This window comes from Balaenoptera physalus (genome assembly GCF_965194825.1).
Source record: "Balaenoptera physalus genome assembly, chromosome: 8".
Classification (NCBI taxonomy): Eukaryota; Metazoa; Chordata; class Mammalia; order Artiodactyla; family Balaenopteridae; genus Balaenoptera; species Balaenoptera physalus.
The window spans coordinates 7,224,294-7,251,025 of record NC_138887.1 but is presented as its reverse complement, the minus strand read 5'-3'; the positions used below and the strand labels follow the sequence as shown (position 1 = coordinate 7,251,025).

At 54.8% G+C, this 26,732-nt stretch overlaps 1 protein-coding gene across 6 annotated transcripts in view; it reads right to left on the bottom strand.

The window, feature by feature from the left end:
• TNS3 (tensin 3) overlaps positions 1 to 26,732 on the bottom strand; it is a 234,898-nt gene that overhangs the window by 98,098 nt on the left and 110,068 nt on the right. For all 6 annotated transcript variants that reach the window (XM_082471501.1, XM_082471502.1, XM_082471503.1 and 3 more), the window contains 6 exons: positions 24,221 to 24,285; positions 21,393 to 21,476; positions 13,125 to 13,237; positions 12,969 to 13,029; positions 12,049 to 12,124; positions 206 to 335 (listed from right to left, as the gene is read on the bottom strand). In XM_082471501.1, the coding sequence (XP_082327627.1) occupies positions 206 to 335; positions 12,049 to 12,124; positions 12,969 to 13,029; positions 13,125 to 13,237; positions 21,393 to 21,476; positions 24,221 to 24,285 (529 nt within the window). The remainder of the gene's footprint in view (positions 1 to 205; positions 336 to 12,048; positions 12,125 to 12,968; positions 13,030 to 13,124; positions 13,238 to 21,392; positions 21,477 to 24,220; positions 24,286 to 26,732) is intronic.

The window sequence follows — 26,732 nt, the reverse complement described above, 5'->3', positions numbered from 1 at the left end:
TCAGTAGTTTCACCGTGTCTCTAGACATTTTTCTTTGTTGGGCCAGTTGCCAGTCTTCTGTGAGACTGGTAATGATTTTGTCAATAGGCTGACTTACGGGTGGAGCGGGGGAGAACAGTGAAAGAAACACACGAGGCCGCCGGGGGTCGCCCGCCGAGGGTCCACTGCCCACACCCCCAGTCTGGACTCGGGGCAGGGACCTCACCTTTGCTGGCGTTGTCCAAATCCTCCTTTGCAAACACAAGTCCATAGCCCTGAACGGCCCCCGTGTGAAACTGCAGGCGGAAAATGACGTCTCGGGTGGCCGAGCGGTACTTCTTGTGGTAGCACTTCACCTGGGGTAAAGAGGGTGTGTCCTCAGGGGAGCCCGCGCCCGCGGAGGGCGCTTGTCGGGGGGTGCAGAGGGCGCTTGTCGGGGTGGGGGGCACAGGCCGCTCCCTTCCAGGAGGGGCTGGGAGTGCGCGCAGCCGCCAGCGGGTCCCAGCCCAGGAGACGGGCTGCAAACGTCACCGCGGCTTTGGTCCTTCTGGAGGACACCTGTGCTGTTCCAACAGGACAGGAATCCCCCAGTCCTCAGTCCTTAGACGGACCACACCTCTACTCTGGAAGACAGCTGAGGAATGAAATTCCGTGGCCTCTTCTTCCTCATTTCATCTCAACTCTCCATGTTTCACCTTAAAGCCTTTCTGTTCTCATGAAAGAAGCAGGCGGTCATCACTTTCTGAACTATGCTCAATATTTATGTTGCGTGCTATAATTCAGAGAGAGAGAGAGAGAGAGAGAGATGGGGAGAAGGGAGAAGGAAGGGAAGGGGAAAGGGAGAGAGGCCTTGGAATTGAAATTCCACTGCTGGGTTGTCCAGACGTCCTGAATGGCCACTTGAGACCAGTCTCCAGAATCACCGGGGCTGTGATTTGAACTCAGGCTGTGGCTCCGTGGCCCTAGGTCCCTGGGAGCAGCTCAGGCCCCTGGAGTGACTGTGCTGTTATGGAGGGTGGAAGCACCCCTTCCTGGCACGTGGCAGGGAAGGGTGGGCAGGGGAGGGGCCCTGGCGTCGTTTCCCACCTTTACACGGGGGCCTCCCTGCCCCTGCCTGAGGGGGTCTGTGGACGGCGCCGGCCACGGGGAGGGCTCGAAGGTCACGGCGGGGTGGCGTGCTGCAGGACAGGGGACCCTTCCTCCCTCCCACGGCAGGGCAGGGCTCCTCTCCAGGGTCCCCAGGGGTCCAAGACCAGAAGCAGGCTGGATCTTGCCCTCAGACACTCAGCAGAGGTGGCCACTCCCTGCGCTGAGCGTGCCCGGGAGGAAGGGAGGCTGGAGGCGCGGGGGTCTCAGAGGCAGCCACGCTCACAAGAGAGACTCTGCTCGGAAAAAGCTGGGCTTCAGCGATTCTGTGCAAGGTCACTGACCGTCCGGACCAGCGATGCGGGAGGATGCCACAGGTGACCGGTCTATCCCCTTCACTGACCAGTGAAACCGCCACTCGAGAGAAAAAATAAAGGCCCAAGGAGCCGCGGCCAGCGTGTCGGGAACTGTTCCCCTTAGGGTAGACCCCGAGGTCGTCTACCTTTGTGCTCTCTACAAGGAGACAGTCTGAAGAAAAAATGTAAACAGACCGTCAGGGGAGTGTTTCACGTTGACAAACGCGAGCTGAGCATTCACGAGGCGGGAGGTGCCAGGCGGCCTGTGCACACGCGGCCAGTGGGGATGCAGGCTCAGGCCTGGCCTCCGGCCCCTGGCCAGGGAGCCAGCCAACGAGAATTCTGCAGAAGTGTGAAGCCTTCAGCTTGCTTTCCAACAGCAGATGGATCGCCGGCCGCAAGTCCTCTCCCACCTCGTCGGGGTCCCTGGCTCCTCAGCAGGGCCCCCTCAAAGGCTGTCCCCTCAGCCTTCCTTCCGGAGTGTGCTACTTGCATCCTCGCCCCTCCAGGGCCCTCGCCCCACACTGACCGCGCTGCCCGCTCAGCAGAGGTCCCACACGTGCTGCGGTGGAGACTCCCACGCAGAGGACGTGCCCATCTCTGTGGGGTGATGGACCACCCCCCCTCCGTTTGCCTTTTTCCACTGGTACCTTGGAAGTACGAGGGAAAAGGGGAGAAGACTGGAGAAAAGGAAAGAGAGTTTCAGGCGCACACCAGTCTGGCCCTTAAATCTTTATCAATACTGAGGGAGGGTGGGGCTTCCCTGGTGGCACAGTGGCTGGGAATCCGCCTGCCAGTGCAGGGGACATGGGTTCGAGCCCTGGTCTGGGGGAATCCCACATGCCACAGAGCAACCAGGCCCGTGAGCCACAACTACTGAGCCTGCACTCTAGAGCCTGCGAGCCACAACTACTGAGCCCACGCGCCACAACTACTGAAGCCCGCATGCCTAGAGCCCATGCTCCGCGGCAAGAGAGGCCACCGTAATGAGAAGCCCACGCACCACAACGAAGAGTAGCCCCCACTCGCCACAACTAGAGAAAAGCCCGCGTGCAGCAACGAAGACCCAATGCAGCCAAAAATAAATAAATTTATAAAAAAAAAAATACTGAGGGGGACTGAGGCTGTAAAATAACCCAACAGGGCCTCCAGAAGCTGACATCCACTGAGGGAAGCAGCCCCAGGCCAGCCCACAGGGTCACGCCACACAGAGCTGGCAGCTCCCCCAAGCTGGCACCAGGTGCCTGTGGGCAGGCAGAGCCCCAGGTGGACACGGGGGCATCGCAGGCGCTGGGTAAAGAGGCATGTGCAGCCTCAGGGCAGCGCAGAAGGCCCAACGACAGCTCCCTTTCAGGGAGGCCTTCTCCTGCTCTGAGTTAAAGGGTTCATCCTGCAGGCAGCTCTTGACGGCAGCTGATCCCAACCAGGAGCCCCCAGGCCCGGCTCCCACCTTCCCCAGGACCCGAGACGTTCTGTGGGCTCCCCTCCTCCGGTCTCACCATCACTCATCACAGCAGACACACACACACACACACACACACACACACACACACACACACACACACACACACACACACACACACACACACACACACACACACACACACACACACACACACACACACACACACACGAGCATGACTCATCACGCACGAATCCCAGCCCACTCCAGGCACCAGGCAGGGCAAGGCAGAGGTCACCACACGCCCTGGGGCACGGGAGGGACAGCACATGGGTTCACCCGCCCTAGGCTGCTGGCTCCCAGTCATCCTGGGGCGCAGGCACCTCCCCAGGCCCAGCGTGACTCCAGTGTCTAAAGACTCCCAGTTTCTCACACAACAAGGGTTCAGGGTGGAAGGAAGAGCGGGGTATCCCACTGCTCTTCCTATCCACAGAACAGCCGTCCTCTGCGCACACATGCCCTCGCCGAGGGGTTTCCGGGGCCCCCTGACGAACCTCGCCCGCGGAGACCTGAGCCCTCCCCACACTCCCGCCCGTTGTTTCACCGTGGACTCCTCTTCCCATTGCTCAGGATGGTACCCGCCACCCCCTCAAGTCCTCCTGGCCACCTCAAGAATGACCCCCACTGTCTCCTGAAGGCACAGAAAACCGCAGAAGTCTCAGTCACATGGGGTCCTGGCGGCTCCAACTGGAAAGGAGACGAACCCACCCAGCAGGAGCCCCGCCCGGGGGCCTCTGGCACCCCCTGCAGAGCCAGGAATGATGCATCACCCGCATCAATAAATCTTAGTAGCATCAGCGACAAGGGACCAGAATCAGGCTCCTAACACCAAGGAAAGAACATTTTGCTTGAGAGTAGTGCCCAAAACGCGCCTTTTAAGGTATAAAGTATTGGTAACGTTTTGTAACAATTAGTGATTGAGGTCTGTTAATACCCCCTTCATCCCTTCAGCGTTAGCAGTTTTGTTTACCTAGGTCTCCCCAGAGAGTTTCTAAGAACATATCAATCCTCTGCCTTTGGCTTTTAGAATATCTGCATTTGAAACAACAATTTCAACCCACTTTGCTGGTGGCCCCGGTGGCTGTCTACATAGGCATCAAGGAATGTGCGTCCTCAAAGGAGCTACAACCGCACACGCTTAAAGGTTTAATAAGCTTGATGGCTGCCTTCCTAGGTCAAAACACCTGCATCATCCAGCGCCAGCACTAACCATGATTTCACTTGGAGGTGAAAATGATTTCAGAGGGTGGCAAGGCTGTAACTCACTTCCTAAACCATTAGTAGGTCAGCAGTATTGGCTGTGAATGAAAACACAAGTAGATCCATGGGGCTGAGATGCAGAACGGATCAGGCCCGATCCAGGTCCAGGAGACCCAGGGCACAGCGAGGGGAGAAGGTTGCACGCACAGCAAGTCCCAGGACGATACGGCACAACAGAAGTCCTGCAACGACCTCCGCAGGGGCAAATCCAGAGGGGCCTGCAGACGCATTCATCTTCCCTGATCTTACCTAAGTGCCCTTAGCAAGAAGCAATAAACTAAGGTGCTGTTTGTTGGCAATGGCTCCTTGAGAAATGTCCCCTCTGTTGAGAAGTCGGGTCGCTGGAGCCGGGTCACGGAGCCCCGCCCCACAAGGAAGAATGTAAGTGGCCACGGGGTTTGCACAAGCAGAGGCAGCAAGACGAGGCATGTGGATGGGAAAGTGTTTACAAGCGCATCAGGGCCCTGGACCACCGCCAGGCTCCTCCTGACGGGCCTGCGGCCCATGCAAATTCCTTAGCGAGGTTACATAACGACACGGCTGCGCTCTCCAACGCCTCTGCCCTCCCACCCGACAGGAGCATGTTTACTGAACACCTGAGGCTCTGCATGTTTACTGAACACCTGAGGCTCTGCTGCCCTTTAGAAGTTCTGGGGTGGACTCGAAAACCTGACCCTCAGTGCAAGCACATCGCAAAGACGGGCGGGTCAGGGGTGCAGTGGGAAGGTGCGCGCGGATAGGCTGGCAGTGTTCAGGCGAAGCTGGACAGCGGGTGGGTGTCACCGTGGCCCCCAGTGACAGCCCTCCCGCCAGCCCCCAAGTCGAAGGAATGACAGACGGAGCCCCCTCCACTTTCCCACATAGCATTCTCAACCCGAAGTGCTGGCGAGGCCTTACTTCTTGTAAACGGGACCCCTGTGACCTTTGTTAACCAGTCTCAATGCAGAATCCCTCATGAGGAAAGAGGCAGGTTTATCTGTGTACGAGGCTGACATTTACCAAAATCAAGGAGGGGAGAAAATCAAAGGACAACATCCCGCCTCACAGGATGGTGACCAAAGTGTCAACCTTCCCTGGGAGCTCCCTTCCACTTCCCAGAGCAGAGACAGGCTCTGCAGACGCCAGAGCCCAGCCGAGCCCTCTGCAGCTGGGGGTGGGTAACCTATAAAAGCATTCTCTGCAGCTTAGGATTCTGTCCAAGTCACAACCGGTTGCCAAATTCTTGAAGAGAAATTAAACCGCCTACACATTTGAACCTTTACACAGAAAAGGCCCTGAAACATTCTCCGTCTGCAGCTTTCTCCACTGAAGGAACGCCCACTGGATTCGCAGAGGGGCGCACCAAGCAATGACTCCCTAAAACTGAACGACAGGGCAAACCGAAGTGCAGGGGTCTCCCACAGTTCATCTGCGACCAGGGGCTTCTCCTGCCTGGAGACTCTGGAAACCGGAGCCAACCTGCACGGCAGGAGGGGAGACGGCTCGCGCTACTCCCCAGGAAGCTCTGCCAACACCAAGGAACGTTCTGCCGCCCAGCTACTTCCCTGTGTTGATCCCTGAGGTCATTTTCGGGTGGAACCAACAGCCCTGGGATTCGGAGGAGCCCACAGATCATGCAGCCTAATGTGTCCCCCAGAGATTATGATCCGAGTGTGGGGATGCCCTGGGCCCGTCCTCCAGGCCGGACGGCACCACCTCAGAGACCCTCCTCCTCGGACGCACTGGAATCCTCTCTCCCACCCGTGAACCTTCAGATCCTGCCCCTGTGCACTCGTGAACACACCAAATTCTACCTGCACGAGAGTGGTCTGCCAGCTCATCTCACTCAACAGCTAGAATCTAAACTCTTGGAAGTAGGACCTGTGTGTGATTCACGTTCACATCCACCATGTTACCTGGTTCAGGACATACGCTGTGGGGAACGAATGAGAGAACGAATGACAAATCAGAGCCAAAGGTGCCGGAGAACCAATGGTACCTGATTTCACTATTAACCTTACTAGAATAGGTTTATTCCAGAATAGGTTTATTCCAGAATGGGTTTATTCAATGGACACAGGTATTATGGGCTGAATTCTGTGCCCCCAAAATTCATATGTTGAAGTCTTAAAGGTGGTTAAGGTAAAGTAGGGTTATATAGGTGGGCCCTAATCCAATCGGACTGGGGTCCTTATGAGAAGGAGATCAGGACACAGACACAACACACACACACAAGGGAAGATGATGTGAAGACACAGGGAGAAGACAGCCATCTACATACCAAGGAGAGAAGCCTCGGGAGGAACCAGCCCTGCTGACACCTTGATCTCAGACTTCCAGCCTCCAGGACAGTGAGAAATGTCTATTGTTTAAGCCACCCAGTCTGTGGTACTTTGTCATGACAGCCCTGGGAAACGAATACAAGAGGCTAGAGCTACTTTGAGACTTCTTAGAGATCAATAACTAAACTAAACCTCCTAGGTAATCATTTCCACGAATGGTGCAAGGAAAAATTACCCTGTGTGATGGAAAATTTCCCATGTCCAGCTGTAACCCGCATCATCCTTCTCCCATCTGATAACGTTGCAAAAAATAAGTGCAGAGTGTACAAAAATGAACTGTAAACACAGGAAGTATAAATCAAATAATAATTCAGTCCAAAAATACTCCATGTTAAGAATGCATAAAGGTGCAGGAAGGGGCTGGTTTTATCAAGTTAAGCATTTCCTGTGAAGAGATCCCTATTTGCCGGCCTTTCCAACAGAAGCAAAAATTCACAGACAGGGTGACTTCAGGGCACAAAACATTCCCCTCAAGAGACCCCATGGCGACAGGACACCTGAATGCCAGACCTCTCAGGTTCCTGCAGCATCGCTCAGGGCTTATCCAGCCGGCTGTCCCCTCACGCAAGAGGCAGCTTGCAGTTCTTGCTGGGGTGTGAACTTGCCCAGGGACTCCCGCTTCAGGGGCGGGCTCTGGGCAGTAAGCTGGGGACGACGGCACACTGGGCACAGGGTCCCCTCTTGGCTCACAGCAAGCGTGAGCCGCCACCCCTGAGAAGCACAGTGACTGGCTCTGGAGAGGCTGGGACAAGTCAGCCGCCTGCCTCAAGGGCTGGGCATCCACTAGGGAGGCAGACGAGGTACCCACCTATGACGGATCATCGAACACGGCCTCAGGGAGGGCACAGCCATGTGCCCCAGTCGTGCCTGCTGCGGGTGACACGGGTGGGAGGCGTTAGCAAGGCCCAGAGGAGAGGGCCATGGGGCCGTGTGCAGAACAAACCAGGTGGTACAGGATCTCTGGGGCTAAGTGACTGAGGGGGCAGCACACCCAGGGGATCCCATGCCACATACAGGAGCCTGGACCCTCTCCCCCGCCGCGGGGAGGATGCTGGGCCATGGCTGTGGAACACCGTGCTCGGACGGGGCCACGGCTCGGGGATTCAGGATCCACGTGGGTGGAGGACCTGCACGACTGACGAGAGGAGTGGAGCCAGGGGACGCCAGGACGGAGCGCCCATGCGGAGTCTGCGGAACAGGTGGGGACGGTCCTAGAAAGCAGCAGAATGGAGGCCAGGGGGCTGGCGGGCACCAAGGGCTGAACCTGAGGCCCGAGGACCGAAGGCAGAAGTGCAGAAGAGGCAGCGTGGACCCAGCGAGAGAGGCACGGGGCCAAGAGGACAGCACTCGGGAGAGACGGACGCCCAGAGGACACCCGCGCGGAGACTCGCCAGGAGCCGGAGGGGGACCAGGAGAGGGGCTCCACAAAGAGAAAGGGCCCACGTGACAGTGAGTGCCACAGAGACGGCCACGGGGATGCGGTCCCTGGGATGCGGCTGGAGGGAGGGCGGGGACGGAGGGAGGAGGGAGGGCAGGGGCGGTTGGGTGTAAACCATCCTCTGCTAAAACCTGGACAGGAAAGTGGGCACGCGGAGGCAGGGGTGCCCACGGGGGAGGAGGAGGCTGATCGCCGGGCAGAGGGGCCAGTGCTTCCTCCCCAGAACCTCTGAGGAGGGGTGCAGCCCACGTGCTGAGGCCCACACCAGCCTTCCTGCCATTCCTCCCACCTGGGCCTGTGCTGCACCCCACCTCTGTTCTCCCGTGACCGTGAGGGCCCCCTCCCAGCGCTGTACGAGGAGGAGAGGTCCACTCACTCTGACGGCTCTAGGCTGACGGCCCCCTAGCCACACTGATGTCCACCCTTCCCCCTCCCCACCCACACCTCGCGTGTCTCCAGAGGTCTCGGGCAGGTGCTCCCCAAACCCTCGCTGGCCCGACGGCTTCACCCGCAGCTGGCGCTTCAGGGTGCCCCACTCAGCACCAAGCAGACTCACAAGTGTCCGCTGGAAATGAAACTTTTCGAGCAGGGCCTAATAATCACACCTTCGGACTTCCTGCAGAGAAGTAGCAAAGCAGGCACAGGGAAGGGCGAGTCCCATTTGGCCACTGGCTTGAAGCCACTTACCAATATACCTGAAAAGAGCCACGGGCCGAGTACACGCGGCGACAGGCGCCTTTCACGTGGCCATGGGTGCCCAGAGGCACCATCTTTCATCTGCAGACCGTGCAGGCAACGGCGTCCCGAACTCCCAGGCTGGTGCCTTCCTGCTGCAGCAGGGCCGGCTTCGACAAGTTCGCCGCGTGCCGGGGGATGGCTCCCAGCGCCCTCACCGGCTCGCGGACACCGCGGAGCCCAAGCGTGTCTGCCAGCACCTCCTCCACCCACCCGCTCCCCTCCCCCGCCCCGCTTCCCAGTTCCCCAGCGCCCAACGCAACCACCCACCCCGGTCCCCTCAGAACGACCCCACCCGCCTGCTCAGACCACATCCCAGCTGAAGCTGGGTGCACGTGACGCTTATGCAGGCACCCTGCTCGCAGGCGGCGGGCTGGCTGCGGGGCCGACGTGGGCCTAGGACAGCGGTGAGGCACGGGAGGCGGTCGCCCGGGGGACGGGGAGGTGGTGGCCACACCCAGGCCAAGCCACAGTGGGCCCTCGGTCACACAGCGTGGCCCTCAGCCCCCGCCGGCTGCCCCAGCTCATCTCATCCCCACGAAGCCCGCATACGGTCCTCATGGGGCAGAAGGGGGCTCAAGCGTGGGCAAGATCCGTCTGAGGCCACCCAATCCTGTTAAGCCGTAGACCGGGTGGGAGCCCAGGCGTGGGACCCAAGGCCTGTCCGGCTGCGCGGTGCCCCTGGTGGGCCTGCGGCTCCCAACCTGCTGTCGCACGTATGTAGCTGCGGGGCTTCCTTCCTTCCGCTCGAGACCAAGGGCTTTGTCCCCCGCATTCTCACCACTCCTCTAAGTCACAGTCCTATGAGGGTTACTCTCAAGGGGTGATTCAGGGCATTTTCAGGACACAGCAAAGAGCTTTGCTAACACCACGTTTCCCAAAAGAAAACGGCAAAATCCAAGCCCTGCACGATCTGGCTTCAACCTCCCAGGACAACCAATTCCCACAAGGGCATCCTCAACGCCTAGGGACTGCTGCACCCCCAGCCCAGGGCCTCGCGCGCAACCCTGAGGGCGCTTCCACCTGAACCTCCCGGCCGGCGGCCTCAGCCGTCAGGACCCACCCTGCGGCGCTCTCTGGATCCCCCTGCTGCGAGACGCCCACTTCCCCCGCCACGCTCCTTCAGGACAAAGATGTCCCTCCGTCCCTCCCTTCCTTCCTGTGCTGGGGCCCAAGTCAGACGTTCAGAAAGCTCAAGACATTCAAAACGGGACCTCTGGGCAAATAAAGTGATAGTACAAAAGGAAGGAGGGAGGGAAGAGACAGTGGGAGGGAGGCAAGGAGGAAGAGGGAAGGATGGAGGAAGGAGGAGGGAGGGGGAGCAGGGAGACGGGGCAGATGCGGTGACTCACCACCGCGGGCCTCTGGACTGGCAACTTCCTGCTGCCTCGGGAAGACCCTGCGGCCACCAGCCCACATTCAGGTGCTCTTTCTTGGAGGGGGAGCCCCTCCCTCGGATCATCACAAAGGGACTCGGCCAACTACTCATCACGGACCCCAGGGAACACCCAGCCTGGCAATGCCCACTCCAAGCCCTCTCCCAGGCCAGGGGCAATGCCCAGCTGGGCGCACGTCCCAACAGCACCTCCGCCCTCTCTCAGCCGCTCTGGGTCTCTTGGCCTCCCTTTTCAAGCTGGAATACTAGACCCAGAGGACAGAGCTGGTGAGCAGACAAGAGCCACAGCCAGGTAAAAGCCCTGGTTGGTGCCCGGCACACAGCAGGTGCCCAATAAGTGCTCAGCCCTTTGCCCAACAGCCCCGGGAGGTCCAAGGAGACTCGGCCAGGGCTGCATGCTGGGTAGAGAAGCACAAGAGCGGGGGCACCCCTCCCCTGCCCCGTCCCTCCCCTCCCTCCTAACCACAGAGATGAGGCCACGAGCTGCTGTGCAGAGCCAGGAAGGAGAACCCAGCCCCAAGGCCTCCTTCCTCGTGGCAGTGCCGCACCGTGGCTGGGAAAACAGGCTCGTGGAAACCTAGCAACCACCCTGCACCTCGGCCTTCCCACCTATGAAACGGGACACCGGCTCTTCCATCTCAAGGTCGCGGGGAGGGTGGAACACCATGATTGTCAAGTGCTCAACGTGGTGACTTGGAAACGGAGCCGTTTTGCTCTTGGTCTGCTTTTTATTCCCCCTCATGCGCCTTCTGGGCCTGCAGACCCCTCTCTGGACACAGACCCCTGAGGCCTGGAAGTGGAAGGGGCGGCCCCTGGGGAGCCCGCAAAGGGGGCATCAGCTGTGAATGTGCCCAGGATCTTTACCTCTGTGAACCTCGCTGACTTGAGCTTCATGAGAACGCAGGATGGGGCAAGGTGGGAGTTCGCCAACCACAAAGAAAGGGTGGAAACCCCAAAATATTAGGAAAAGTTAACGAGACTCCTCAAAAACTCTGGATGAGCCACTTAAAATAATTAAACAGCCAACTTGTGAACCATCGTATCTTCTTGTCACGGGGTGTCCTCCTGGGCCTCAAACAGATTACAGGAGAGCTATTCTATGCCTGCGGGAAGCCCACACGTGCCTTAAAGGTTTTCCTTATTTCAGACAAATTTCTCTTATTTTAGACACTTTTATATTCAAGATAGATAAAAGGCAAAGGTGGAACAGGGCAGGGTGCTGCTTCTGCCCCAAGAAGCAGCACCCCAAGAATCAAAACTGTCTGGAGAAATCACTGTTTCAGTCATAAACCAAGCTGCAATACACTAGCTGTATCTCCCACCCAGGCCACTAACGATAAATAAACATTTTATGTCTATGCCTACCCCTGGAAGGCCTAGGTCATGTTAAGACTGCACATTGTGGGCTTCCCTGGTGGCGCAGTGGTTGAGAGTCTGCCTGCCAATGCAGGGGACACGGGTTCGAGCCCTGGTCTGGGAAGATCCCACGTGCCACGGAGCGGCTGGGCCCGTGAGCCACAATTACTGAGCATGCGCGTCTGGAGCCTGTGCTCCGCAACAAGAGAGGCCACGACAGTGAGAGGCCCGCGCACCGCAATGAAGAGTGGCCCCCGCTTGCCGCAACTAGAGAAAGCCCTCGCACAGAAACGAAGACCCAGCACAGTCAAAAATTAATTAATTAATTAATTAATTAATTAATTATTTTTTAAAAAACTGCACATTGTGGTCAGGTAACTGGAGCCCTGGGAAGCGCAGTGGCTGACTTACGACTTTAATTTCAAGGGTGCACACAGCAAGCGGCTCTACCAATTTGTTCTGTTCCTTTTATTAAAATAGGTTTACTCAGAAAATTAACCAACTGCCTTAAGGCAAAGGCTACTTTCCATTCTTCCCGCAGGTTTTCTCGGGGCAGGGGTAGGGTGGGAGGTGGGTTTCATGTTCTTGCTTTAAGATGAACTTGTTTTTACCTTTCCAGGTGTGATTACTGGGAGCAGGGGCAAGGCCGTGACACTCACCATGATGTCCCCTTTCAGAAGCTGGGCTGGCTCTATGGCGATATAGATCCTGCTTTGGTTCTCCGGGCCGACGTTGCTTTGGAATAAATGAGAAGGTACATCATTAGGCGATTTCATGATTTAATGGAAAGAATACATTCTGAGAAAAGCAACCCTACAACTGAAATTAGACAAAATATCCCGCTTGGCCCAGGAATCCAATTCCTCAGACTCTCTCCTATGAAAATGAGTCCAAAGAACGTATGAAAAAGCAACAGGGCCAGGCAGGGTCCTGATAGCAACATCACAGCCAGCGCCCGCCGGCCCACCCCAGGCCCGTGCACGGTGCAGCACGCAGCGTAGGGTACTGGCGTGCTGGTGCCAGCAGCCTCTGTGGTAAGCAGAGGGTGAGGCTGTCCAAGCGTCACAGGTGCCTGGGTCCAACAGGAGTCCAGACACGTGATAACAGTTCATTCTGAGTGATGACACGATGCTAAGAACATTTTTTACCTTTATTCATTTTCCATTGATGTGCATAAAACGCTTCTCCAAACAAAAAAAGCAAAGCAAATAAGTCTAGAATTAGTACATAGTCTGGAAATGTCTGCCTGACCTTTGTCTAAACTGCAAAGGGGAGAGAAAGGGAGACCACCGTGGCCCTGTCCCAAGACCCCGATGTGTCTACTTCCACACGGTGTGCGGGGCCCTCTCCTTCCCCCAGGTCCCAGCGTCCACGTCCCTTCACAGAGCCGACTGTGTGACCGCAGCGAGACACCTGCTGGGCAGGATGACGGGGGCACTGCACCCACGGCTCCCCTTCTGTCCCCTGCCCTTGGCTCACCTGGCTTCCCCCCCTCACCCCTCCAGAGGGAGAGGCAGCCGGGAGCGGGCCCCCTCCCCCCGGGCCCTCCGGAGGCCCCCAGGAAAGCAGCCACACTTACTAGATCCCCGACGTGTACATAGGCTGCATGGCTTGGTAGAGCTTGAGAAAGGGCCGGCACGCTGAAAGACACGCAGAATCGGCTATCAACACGCGGAACTGAGGGCCAGCGCCAGGCGGCATGTCTCGAGACCCTCACCCCGTGGGAGACACTCACCTCCGCCAGAGTCGAAGTTGGGGGTCCCGTGCAGGATGACGAAGTGCAGGAACAGGGGCGAGGCGTTCATCTTCACCGTTCCCGACAGGAGCCCGCTGAGGAAGTGCACGTACCTGCGAAGGGCAGCCAGCTCAGGGCTCCTGCACACACAGCTCCCGAGCCCAGGTGGGGCCGGAGGGAAACGAGGAAACCTGCCTGCTCTTCCGGGGGCTCTGGGAGAGAACCCATCCTAACCGCTCGCAGCGAGGAGGGTGTACGCACCCCAGGCCTTGGCCCACGCCCTGCAGAGCACGGCCGAGCCCACAGCCCACAGGGCACCTCTGGGCCTTCCACACTGACGTGGCCAATGGCCTGGAAGCACAACCAAGGGTGCCTCCTGAGCGCGAGCCCTCACACGCGGCGCCTCTTGCTCTGCACCCCGAGTGCAGGTGGCATTGCCTCTGTCCATGGAACCCACAGCCAGGCAGGGCTAGGCCACGGGGCTGTCGCGGTCTCCCCGCGGAGAACGGGAACGCAAGAGACCTGCCGTCCCATGAGCATTCTCTCTGAACCAAACCACACCTCTGAAGGCACGAAGGCCACTCGGCTTCACTCTCGTCCTACCCACCCCACCTCCTGCTCATACTAGGAAGCCTAGTGGGAGGCTGGAGTCCGCACCCGCAGCCCACAGGGAGCCTTCGGATGCCGCATCTCACTGTGAGAGCCGCCCCTGCCATAAAGGGCACGAGCCCCCCTGAGCTGCACTGCCCTCCCGTCTTCTGGCTTCTCTGCGCCCTCCCTCCTCAAGGCCCATCTCAGCGGCAGAGTGTACGTCTGCCGTGTGCCGGGAGGCCTGCCTTCTCTCTGAATACCACACACAGCCTTGCGTGCCATGCCGACGGCCCCGCGCCCTGCGTGGGTGCTTGGCGGCCTAGAGAGAAGATTCTACGCTGGAAGCGTTGCCTCACTGGTTCCTCCCGGGGCACCAGGTGGCAGCTGCGACCCCGAGCGGGCACAGACCTGCCAAGCTCTCAGATGCTGTCTGGCCTCGGCCGCTCCCGCCACCCGGAGTGTGAGACTCCGGAGCAGAGCCAAACCCTACGACATCCGACATCTCCGTGCATCGCTAATGACCACACAGAGCCACGCAGGCGCAGGAGGGAAGCATTCCCTGAATCACCGGGCTGTGCGGCGGGCACAGGGTCCTCCATACCCTCCAGCCAGCCCGCCGCAGTCCACTCCCCTAGGAGGACCAGGGACCACCCCCTCCTCCCTAGGACTGAACGCTAGTCAAGCTCAGCCCGCTTAGGTTAAAAAAATTCCGGTTTTCTCTCTCTGGCTTATTTCACTCAGCATAATGTCCCCAAGGTCCATCCATGCTGTCACAAATGGCAGAATTTCATTATATTTTATGGCTGAGTAATACTCCACTGTGTGTGTGTGTATACACACACACACACGCACACACATATTTCCTTTATCCATTCATCCACTGAGGGACACTTGAGTTGTTTCCATATCTTGGCTATTGTGAATAAGGCTATAATAAACATAGGAGTACAGATATCTCTTCAAGAGCCTGTTATCATTTCCTTCAGATATATACCCAGAAGTGGAATTGCTGGTTCGTGTGGTAGTTCTATTTTTAACGTTTTAAGGAACCTCCGTACTGTTTTCCATAGTTGCTGCACCAATTTACATTCTCACCAAGAGTGCACAAAGGCTCTCTTTTCTCCATGTTCTCGTAACCATTTGTTTTTTCTTGTCTTTTTGATGACTGTCATTCTAACAGGTGTGAGGTGATATCTCCTTGTGGCATGATATCACTCATAATATATGGAATCTAAAAAAGCCAAACATATAGAAACAGAGAGTAAAACGGTGGTTACCAGGGGCTGGGGGCGTTGGGGACAGGACAATTTTTAAAGGGTACAAACTTGCAATAAGTAGTAAATATGCCCTAGAGATACAATGCACAGTGTAGTAAATATTGTATTATAATTATCAAACTTGCTAAGAGATAGAACTTAATTATTTCAACCACTAAAAAGAAATGATTATTATTGTAACGTGACAGAGGTGCTAAGTACGGTTACAATGGCAATCGTATTACAATACGTGAATGTAACAAATTAACCCTGTAAGCCTTAAATTTACACAATGTCATTTGTCAAATACAGCTAAATTTTTTAAAATGTCTAATTTACACCAGCAATTCAGATGCAGTCCATTATCTCAAGCAGCTGAATTTGCATACAAAGGAAACTGAACAAGAGAAAATTTCCAGTAAATTTTAAAACCCAAGTTTAAAAACTCTACTTGAAATCTATTCTTTTAGAAAAAAATGTTAGAAAAGAACATTCACTTCAGCTTAGGGGCCCCTCCCGGTGTTTTCATTTTCCTGGTGGCAAAAGGCTCTTCCCTTTCAGAAGAGGACAAAACCTCACCCGAGTCACAGAGGCCAGATGCAAGCCCTGGAGGGCCTGGGAGGCCACGTGGCCGGGCCGTGGCTGCAGGAGCCTGGCCACCAGATGGCTCCACGTGCCTTCCCATTTGATCTTCTATCTCGACAGCAGACGTGCAGACACGGGAATATTCAGGTGACCTGTCCAGCTACTTTTTATCACCTAAGTGCCACGCACTGCAGACTTCTGGGTCCTCCGGCCACCCCCCACCCCCCGCCCCCGGGTCATGAGCACAGGAAAAGAGATCACGGACACTGAGTTGGGGCCATGAGTCGCCACCTGCTCTGGAAAGCAGTCTCCCCTCTTCCAGCGCTGGTCACCAGACAACCCGCTTCCTCGGCCTTGCCTGGGGCCCGGCTGGCGTGTTTACTCTGTGGGCGCCTGGCCACTCGTTCCTTCTACACTGACCTCTCTGGGCAAGGTGACCCTTCACTCTCCCGACATCCGAGGGACCCATGAGCACACAGACCAGGCATCACGGAGGGGGGTGAGGGTCAGTTTCCGTTTTACATTTTGATGCAAACGTGGGGGGTCCTCCCCTTGCACTGACACAGCCTGGCCGGCGCCGTTGCCCAGCAGCCAGAGGGAGTACGAGAAGGCGCTTCTTTCAGGTGGAGTGTCAGCATGACCACAGAAGAAAGCTGATTCCCTGCAAGCTCCCAAAGAAGGAGCCAGAAGACAAGGGCCAGCCCTCACACGGGGTTAGGGACAGAAGGGAGGGAGTGACCAGTCCTCTGCCTGGGACCCGGACACGGACGCCTGCCCTCCTGAACAGTCCATCATGTAACCAGTGCAAAAAAGCCCTTCTCATCTGCCCTTTAGAGAAATCTGCTTTATATGGAGTCACATTTTAGGTAAATCAAAGACGTAAAATGTTATTATAAAATGCAACTTACTTCTTCCTTCACATGCATCCTTAAGAAGGAAAAAATATAAAATTATTTTAGATTTCACGGTATTTTCTATTAGTGAAGTGCTGCTTTCCAGCAATTACACTGCCTAACTTTGCGGAGCTAAAGTCATTTTGGGTGCTTGTTCATAGGATGCAATACAAGTGTAATTTCTGAGTCCAAGTTCTGGATTTTGTGATACTGCAAAAGTTTACCATAAGGCTTGTTAGCGGCATGACTGAGATCAGAACAGCCTTTAAAGAAAACCTCACGCCAACCCCATCACCCCGCCATCCACCTCCTAAGAGAGGGACAGGTGACAAGGGTCATATATGTACTTACTTTTGTAAAGCATATGGACAGAGTGGAGACAGCACCCTTGTCCCTTCCTTCCAGCTGTGATGAGTACAGTTCTGTGGCTGATGGTGGACGTAAATGAGCTGGACGTAAGCCTGGGGGCGCCTCACCTGTGACCCCAGCCCACCACCAAGAACCCAGGCAGGTCACCATGGCCACTGGGGACAGCACAGGCCCCTTGCTCATCTCCAGGGCTTTCCTCCAGGGCCTGCAGGCAACTACCGGCAAATCCGAAACTCCAGACCGCACAGCTGAGCAGCCGTCGGCCCTGGCTCCCCCAGTGACTGTGGCCTCAGCCCAGGGGGCACTCCTGGCCCCCTGGTGGCTCATGGCAGCAGGTGAGGGGACACTCAATGCCATAAACTAAGCCTATCTCCTCTCTATGCACCACCAATGAGTGCGTGTGATGGGGGAGGAGTAAAGGAAACCTTTGTGCGGGAAAACAAATTTTTCATGAATTTTTCATTGGCGTGGCCTCATCCTGCTGTTCCCAGAACGCTTTCACACCCTTATCGGTCCCTCTGACAAGCAGGCTCAGAAGCTCTGCTGTAGGCCACCTGAGCGTGACCTGGAAAAGAGAACGTTGTTCTTAAGTCCCAAAGACATCACATACAAAACGCCCGATAACAACAACAAAGTTCACTGCAAATATAAGCGGTAATTGCTGCTGCAGTCAGCAGTGGAGCTAGCCAACACCTGCACCGCGGGAGAGAGAGGACAGGTAAACAGGGCACGTGTCGCAGGAAACTACCTGGAGAGCCACCATCACTCCCAAAGAAAAAAATTCAGGCCACGGCTGAAAATAAGAGGCAATAAAAGCAAAGGCAAGGATTTCACAGTTAGTTCCTCCCGAAAATTGTGGAAAGGATGGATTTCAACTCTGTGATATTCACCCACAGCCCTGAAGGCAGATGTGTATGAATGAACAGACAGGGTGTCAGATGGCCTCTCAAAGCCCATCCCAGCGTCTTACCCAAAACAGAAAGTCCTCCCTGGTCAGCACAGCTCCCACAGCCGCACACGTCAGACAGCTCACCTGTCTCCCAGCTGCGCTCTTCTTTCTTTTCAGGGAAATAACTCCCTGGGGGTGAGGTTTTCCCCACTTCGTCTCAGCTAGCAAGTACGATTAAGAAACCAAGCTTGCAGCTGGCAGGGCACTAACAGAAGGGCACACACTTCCTTCAAGTTCCAAAGCAGCTTGAAATTTGCAGTTGTTCATTGCATTATTTATAACCTCTTTCCAAAGCAGAAACTTACATGTGGAGTTTCCCTAAATCGTCCTAAATATGTGAATTGTACTTGACATAAGCTTAAATATCCCTGAAAACAAGTGTGAAATGATACTTTTGTAAGCAGAAGGAGCCACTGTGTCGGCTCATCTCTCCCTAAGGCTTCCTGGTGTCACCTCCATACACTCAGTGTGGCTACAGCTGCAGGGGAAGCACGGAAGGCGGGGAGACGTGGGCAGGGCCCCATCAGCTCTGGCCTGTGCGCCAGACCCAGGCTTGCTGGTTACCTAACGTTCCCCGGCACTTCCCCGCCCCGGCCTGGCTGGAAGGATAACACACCTCAGACCTCTTCCAGGCGACCCCCCGAGGGATGGTCCCTCTCCTCGAGCCCGCCCTGCAAGCCGGGGCAGGAGGACATGCGGAGTGGCCAAGGCACGAGGCACAGGGAGCCTGCTGGCCTCAGCGGCCACACTGCCTAAAAGACACATCCTCAGAGAAAGGATCTGCACACCTGCTTCTCTTGGCAGCTTTCTTGCTTCGAGTTCAAGGTTCTTTCAGACACTCAAGGCATCGTGTCAAAAACTACAGAAATATCAAAACCCAAATAATGCTGTAATGTTGGGGAACTTTCCAGCTATTAGAAACACCCAGGAATCCAATCCTGGTGTCTGCATGCCCAGACTTTTGGCCTCCCCTTCCCTCTACCTCATGGGACACAGGAATGACCCCACCCAGGACCTCCCCGGGCTCCTTTCTTCCTCACACCCTCAGGAGGGGTTTGCTGTCCCAAAGAAAAAGCCGGTTACCTGTCGTTTTCCCCACTAACCTCAAAGTGATGGGACCCGCTTGTCCCAACTCCTTCACGGAAGGAAAGGAAAAGCGGAGAAGGAAAGGAGGTCAGTATTTCATCATTTAACTCAACACTTCCATGATGCTGACGATAACTAATGCTGTAGGAGGATTTTCTTCAATTACTTATCAAAGTGAAAGGGCCTCCAAGTTAACGGGAGCCTCTCTGACACAGCAGGTCCATCAGCCCTGCAGGAGGTTACCCCGGGGCCTCCACAAGCTGCTCCTGGGGTTTGCTCAAGGCGACACGTGCAGGGAGAGAGAAGGGCTCTTGCCCGAGGAATTCTGCTGGAAGCAAGCAACCGCCAGTGCGCCATTGCTGGCCGGGCTGCTGCAGGCCAACGGCTCGGTGGCTTTTAGGAGTGAGGCACAAAGTGACAGAGAACTTGCCGCCTGTCAAATGGACCTCCTGCCTCTCGAGCTCTTAAACCCAGTATTAATTAAGTGAAGGGCGGAGGAAGCTTACTGCCGAGGCTCTAAACTTCTTGAACCACAAACCCAAGCTCTCACCACAAGATGGATTTTAAAATGGTTTCTTGAGTTCAGTCCTAAAACAGCCTGCAACACTCCCCCTGTGGGCATTTGGGACCACGGCGATGGGTCCCATCACCACTGAGCCTCTCCCCACAAATGCGGTCATCACACGTCCTCCGGGTCTCAAATATTCCTCCAGAGGGACTTATCCATTCACTCAGTCGTTCACCCGCTTCATTACGAGGTGGCGAGCATCTTCCGATGCAGGCGCTGGGCGGGCTGGCATTCCCCTAATCTGTGGGTGCAGGGAGATTAGCCTCAGAATGCAAAATTTAACCCATGCCACCCTCATAAAATGTAAATACTACAGCTTCTGTCGTTCAATGGTGCAGGAGAACCATGGGCACGTTAAAGTGAGATGTTTCCCTTTTTCCACACTCCTTCAATGGTATTAAAAAGCTGCAGTAGTTAGTAAGAAGAAAATGAGGCACATATCCTTCCCCGGTGCGTGCTGAGTTTGGGGGTGGGTAACCCCCTGTTTACCCTCACGTCTCACACGGGGGCTCACATGAATGTAACCATTCTGGAAACTGCTCAACCAAGAAATGACACTTAATGGTTCGAAATAGATCAAAGGGCTGTTTAACTGTAATACTAATAAAATGCTGGTTTTTCCCAGGCAGCTCACATGCCCTGTGGGACCCTTGCTCAGAGCAGGGCACGGCCAGGCTCTGACCCACGGGTCCTACATCCACCAGACACTCTGGTCTGAACACAAACAGACCCAGCCATGGGAAACACCCGGGACAAAGCAGGAGGTGCCTCTTGGTGGTCCCTGAAACCCCTTTCCCAAGTGGAAATACTGAGACTCGGCTCTTGACCAAAATATACCTGTGACCTGCCTCCTGGAACCTTCAGTCCCCCCAAGACCGCTGGCCCAGCCCCCTGGCACTGGGGGAAAAGATGCGACATGCAGGAAAACCATCTCGGCAATTGCCCGGACAATTCTTGTGCAAATGCCCTGCCATTTGCTTTAAAATAAAAATGCAGTGTTCTTGGCTCCCTGCCCCCATCTGCAGAAGTGGGTCTGGAAAGCACGTGGCTGCTGGCTCTTCTCAGGCCACGCACCTGACCCTCCTCTGGTCCTTCTCCACCTGGGCCTGGTGACAGCGCGGATTCGCCTGGGAGCAGGCAGCAAGAGGAAGTCTGCTCCCCAGGGTCCCTCTGCAGCATCTGCCAGGGGCCACGCCGAGCAGGGGAGGAGGGGAGGTGGGCCAGGGGAGGCCGAGGAGAGAGAAGACTCCCGGGCCTTTGAAGCTGGCCAACAGCAAACCTGTGTGTGTCGACAGCTTTATCGGACATAAGCTGCTCTCACTCGCTTCCTCCTGCCCACAGACCCTCTGTTAGAGTGGCCGTGACAGAGACCACGTGACCTGCAAAGCCCGGAACATCTGCCACCCAGACACAGTGCACAGACCCCGGACCAGGAGACAGAAACCAGTCCCAATACAGTAATGGCACCAACACCAGCAGAGAGCTCGGAAGACCCGATGCTGAGCGTGTGGGGAGGGAGCCCTGCGTCCACGCCGGAGCCAGCCAGGGGCCCCCCGGCACCCACACGCAGGGTGGCTCATCCTTCACCACCTGACACCGACCATCCCTGCCCTCCTAACCTTGGCTGGTCAGGGGAGGTGCGTCTTCCGTCCCTACATTTTTTTTTTTTTTAATTGGAGTATAGCCGCTTTACAATGTTGTGTTGGTTTCTGCCGTACCACGACGTGAATCGGCTACATGTATACGTACATCCCTCCTCTTGGACCTCCCCATCCCACCCACCCAGGTCACCACAGAGCACCTGGCTGAGCTCCCTGCGCTCTACAGCGGGTTCCCACTAGCTCTCCGTTTTACACAGGGTCGTGTATGTGCGTCAGTCCCAATCTCCCAATTCATCCCACCCCCACGCACACGCTTTTAAATGTAAAATCTCATTCACCTTTTCACTCTGGCTCTGGGACAGATACATACCGTTTCTGGGACGGCTGCATTAAAGCTGAGAGTTTATCATCATAAAATTTCTTCATTGCAAATCTGTCGAGGGCTTGGTCAGCACTGGGGAAGCAGAGAGGAGAGAGAGAGAGGGCACACGCTTTAACTCCAGGGCCACCGCAGGGGGCCGGGTTGGGGGGAGTGACGTGAGACAGGCCCCGAGGCTGTTCTGAGTGGCTGGCACCCACTAAGAGCTCCATTTTGCTACAGCCCCTCCCCGAGCATATCCACTTTAGCATCTCTTCTAGGGCCTCACCTCCCCCAGGAAGACGTTCAGGGCCAAGTGGAAGCCAGGCTTGCAGGGTCTGGAGTCCCCCCTGAAACAGCAGCGCCCGATCCTAGGATGTGGCACTTTCTGTGCAGCATGTACGGCAGGTGGGAGAGTCACCTGCCTGCCGTGTCTCACCTGTGGGCACAGGCCCGCTGTCCTCACTATCTAAATAACCATCTAAAATAATAACGTTGTCTAAATAAGGGGCTGGGCTGGCAGGGGTGCGCAAAAGCAAGGGTCACTTAAGCACTGAATATTTAACATACAGAGCACAGAAGTTTTTCAGAGTAAAAAGTATAGTTACATATTCACCTATACATTTTTTTTTTTGATGTGGACCATTTTTTTTTAAGTCTTTATTGAATTTGTTACAATATTGCTTCTGTTTTTTGTTTTGGTTCTTTGGCTGTGAGGCATGTGGGATCTTAGCTCCCCGACCAGGGATCAAACCCACACCCCCCTGCATTGGATGGCGAAGTCTTAACCACTGGACCCCCAGGGAAGTCCCTCACCTATACATTTAAAAGTATTCCTTTTTCTGGAATTCACTTGTTTTATTAAATGCTGATAATGCATTTTGGTCAAGGTTTATGTTCAGCATTAATATTGTTATCAGTATTCATAATATTAGCACCAACTCCATGTTTATGAACTCTTATCTTTCTGGTGCTGGTACCAGAATGTTCTTCCTACTTTACTTTGTGATTTGAAGTGTCTGCTTTGATCTGGACACAGTTTGTGACAAAGGCCTTAAAAACGTCTGCTCCCTATGATTACTTCTGAGAACAGTATCTAAGGGGAAAATAGTAGAAATGATCAAAGATGTATTGAGGAGAATTTGTTATCACGGCATGCTTTAGCGTACCAGATCATTAGACGGAAGCAACTGAAATTCTAAAGAAAAACTGCAAACAACCTGGATAGGCAGAATTGGTAAATGCTAAAATACATAATATTCTATTCATCGAATGGCGAACTACTGCAGCCACTAAAATGATGTCAGGGGAGGTGTTTAGGAAAGAGCGTTAATTTAGGAAAGCAGGTTACAAAAGTCCAGGTGATGTCACTTCATTTTAGTGAGGAGCATTTAATACTGTTACTCCTACTAGTACCAGCAGCATTAACAGCAGCTAAGACCAGCACCGATGCTGTTCCAACTGTCTTACACGAAACGACACATTGATTGTCACAAAACCCTGTGAGGCACAGCCATCATCCCCGCTTCCCAGGTGAGGACCTTGAGGCTTAGAGCCTTTCATGTGAATTGCCTGACACGTGCAGCTGAGACAGACTTCGATTATTCAGAAAAAGTGTTGCGTTTAGAGAGAGTGTCATTGATAAGCTTTAAGTGAATAAAGCTTAGCCTCCATGCTTTCCAAAGATGCCGGGACTGCCCGTGGCGCGTGGAACTCTGGTTCCAGACAGAGCTGCGCTGTTGTGAGCAGGTGAAATCTGCTCTCTGACCAAATGTCTTTGGCTTAGCAGAGGGATGTGACGTGACCAGGAATCTCAATTTGTCTGGCACACACACAAGTACTTATTATCACCAAGAAAGGATCTAATTTTTGCGCTGGGGTTGGGTTTCCTGCCTGGCAGGCAATGGGCTCCCCAATTTGTTTCCAGAGAAAACATTTGGAAAGTCAAATTTCACTCCTTAACGCTAGAAAGGAAAGGGTTTATCGGCTAATATGAATAGGCTTGTATTTCCTCAGAACGGAGTAGTTCATGCTTCACAAAGTGGCCATTGAACAGAGAGAGCCAACGCAGATGCAAAACCCATAAAGAATGATATTTCTGAACTGGGTCTCAGTGTGAGTGGAGACGTGTGTTCGGAAAGGGCATCTGGGTCCACCAGCACGGCCAGCGCCAGGAGGGCTGGCACGCGGCCGCTGCCTCACTCACTGGTCTCGCGGTGCCTGTCGTCCCCAGTGGACGGGACCGGCCTCCTGCTGGCGGCACCCACTCGCCCACGGCAGCACCTCCTGAGAACCGGGCCAGACCAGGCTTCCCGCTCACGGGCCATGAGATCATGAGCAAGCTGCCTAAGTCCACCAAGCCTCAGTTTCCTCATCTGTGAAGTGGGAGCAATGACCGCACGCTCCTAGATTACCTGGGAGGATTGAGCAAGAAAAAGGAAACATGCAAAGTGCTTCCCAGAGGCCCACTGCATACAAACGTGGCAGCCACGCATGCAAGCCATGGCGGCCGTGGCCATGGCTGTGTACAGAATTTGAGGCATCCAGTGAGACAGCACTGCTCTTCTTCACTAACGGTAATGTTTGCCCCTATCGTTCTTGTCAGAGACTGACAGTGCACTCACTTTATCTTGGACGCCTCCATGAAGTCTTCAGTGTGAATCACTGCACACCTACGAAAGCATCTTTCTCACCAGTGTAAACCCTTAGCTGCAGCTGAGTTTCTAGGCACCAGGGACACGAGCCTCGGCCTCCAGGTCAGCTCCCAGGCTGACCGCCTCCCGCCCACCCAGCCTCAGAGCACCCCGATGCCCGCGGCAGTGAGGACGCTTCCCTCCTACCTGGCCGAGACGTTGGTGAAGTGCATGTAAGATGATATGACCACGCCGATGCGTCCCTTTCCGCCCTGCAGGAGACAAGCGAGGTCATTAGAACAGGAAAGCACTCGTTCATTCACAGGATGGCAAAGAGGCTGCCTCGGAGGGGAAGCCAGCGCTACCCTCCTCCGGTCCCTGTCCTGGGGGACGGCAGCAACCAACTCGGCAGAGAACACACATATGGGGTGCTGATGGCAGGAGCAGGTGCTAGCCGGGACATCCGAGGACACCCCCGAGGGCAGGTCTGCACAGAGGCGGCCAGTCAGTTCCTCATTTCCCAGCGAGGCTGGAAAAAACTGTGTTGGGCGGAAGCAATTAGCGTGACTTAATCACCCAGGTGAGAGAGACCCGAACGCCCCACTCACAGGCTGAGAGGGCTTTGAGGGCTGCACACAGAGCCCGGAGAAGTCCAGAGTAGCAGGACAGCAGATCCCAGGGTGCTGCCAGCGTCACTGGCACCACCTACCCAGCCCTGCCCTGTCACACACAGGGGACCCCCCGTCCGAGGCAGCGTCATGGAAAATGCATCACTCAATCTGTAATCACAGACATGCACGGCCCAGACAAGGCAGCCCGGCAGGACCTCGGACCAACAGTGCCAACGGGAGAAGGTGTCTGGAAGCACCGCAGCTCTGTGACAGGCCACCTCAACCAGAACCGTGGACTGCCACCTTCTGAAACACACTGCCATGAGCCAGAACGGTGACCGGCAAACCACAGCCCACCAGCCACTTCTGCCCACCACTTGTGTCCCTATGAGTTAAGAGCCGTCTTAACATTTTTAAACAGCTGAAGAAAAATCAAAAGAATAATATTCCAATGACACATGAAAATCATATGGAGTTCAAATGTCAGTGTTCATAAATAAAGTTTGATTGGGACCCAGCACGCCTGTTTGTTTAGGGGCAGCAGGGGCTATTTCCACATGGCAGTGGCAGGTGGAAGTAGACTGTGGTGCCCCAAAGCCTTGAAAGTCCTGTCTGGGTCTTTCAAGAAGAGCCAGCAACCCCTGATCTAGAATCCCATGAGCCACCATGGCTGTGTCAACAACGTGCAGATCGTACGTCTGTTCCTGAAAGGGAACGATGGGGGAAATTCAGGTCCAAATCTGGTGTGTGACTGTCACCCAGGAGCGTTCTCCTCTCTGTCTCATGAACACCAAGGGCGCGCCTTACAGAAACTCAGTGCAGACACACCATCAGTCCTTCACTGCTGAACCCTGGCACCCGCAGTTGTAACTGCGCAGCTACTAGTATGGTTCTTGTATAAATTCACCTGCAGGGAACAACAGCCCCGTCAAGTCAGGCACGCGGGGCGGCTTCACTGGCCCCATCTCCAGCATTGGAAGTCCTCAAGCACAAACAACATTCTTTAGGACTTGAACAGCTTTTGTCTGTTCTTAACAAAAATCAGAATCGCTGACTACACAAGTCGCAGCGAGTATCCCCCACCAACAGCTCAAGACTAAACCGTGTGGACGTGGGTGAAACTGTCCAGAAGAACCGCAGGCTATTTCTACTCAAAACTAGTGTGAGGGGGGACTTGGGGACAAACACCACCCTTTGTATCCAGCAGGGAGACAGGGCTCTGACAGTCTGGCCTTAGTCTGCCCTCCCCAGGCCAAGATGGTATTCCTGGCACTACTGGCAAGAAGAACACATTCTGCAGGGCTGGCAGGTTTTGGGGAAAGTCAGCAATCTCACCCCCGCAGCAACGATGATGAACTTCCCTTAATGTCAACATCTGTAAGTTCAAGTCACAAGAGGGCTTCTCTCTCATGGCATGTTTTCTAGTTCATCTCGGAAAGGGTTCATAGGCCACCAGAATTAGGGCAAGAGATAAGCAAACTGTTCCCCAAAAGTTTCAACGTGTTCCAGTTTAATCCCACTAACAAGACTTTTCCCAAGAGGCAAGCGTAGTTTAGAAGAGGGACACGTTTTAGAGAACTCTGTGAGCTAAGTTCATCATTTGTGGCCCGGATGTTGTAAATAATATTATAATTTGTTTCCTTAAAAAACTGAACAACTGAAATGGAATGCGTGGTGAAGGGGCTGCGTCTCAAGGTCCAGGGACCAGAATCCTCTGGAGACACAGCTGCCAGCAGGTCGGGGTGCACCGGGCGGGCATTTCTCCCTAGGGTCAGGCACTGCAGCTGTTCCGGGTGGGTTAGGGACCCCTGCTTCACAGGCCTGTGAAGGGATCTCAGGCAACAGTGGCCCATCAGTATTATCTTCACTGTGTCAAAATCATCAAGCCAAGCCCAATGAAAAATACAGACCTTTTTTTTAATGGACAAGAATTGTTTTTTTTAAAAAAAAAAGTCTCTTTCTTTAAGTTTTCACCAAAACACAAATGTGGAGAGAAGCTCCTTAATATAACACAGTCCTTGAATAAAAGCTCTGGTTAACTTAATTTAGTAAGAGAACTAAAGGGACTCCCTGCCTGTCTGAGGGAGAATGTAATCGAGTTAGATGTG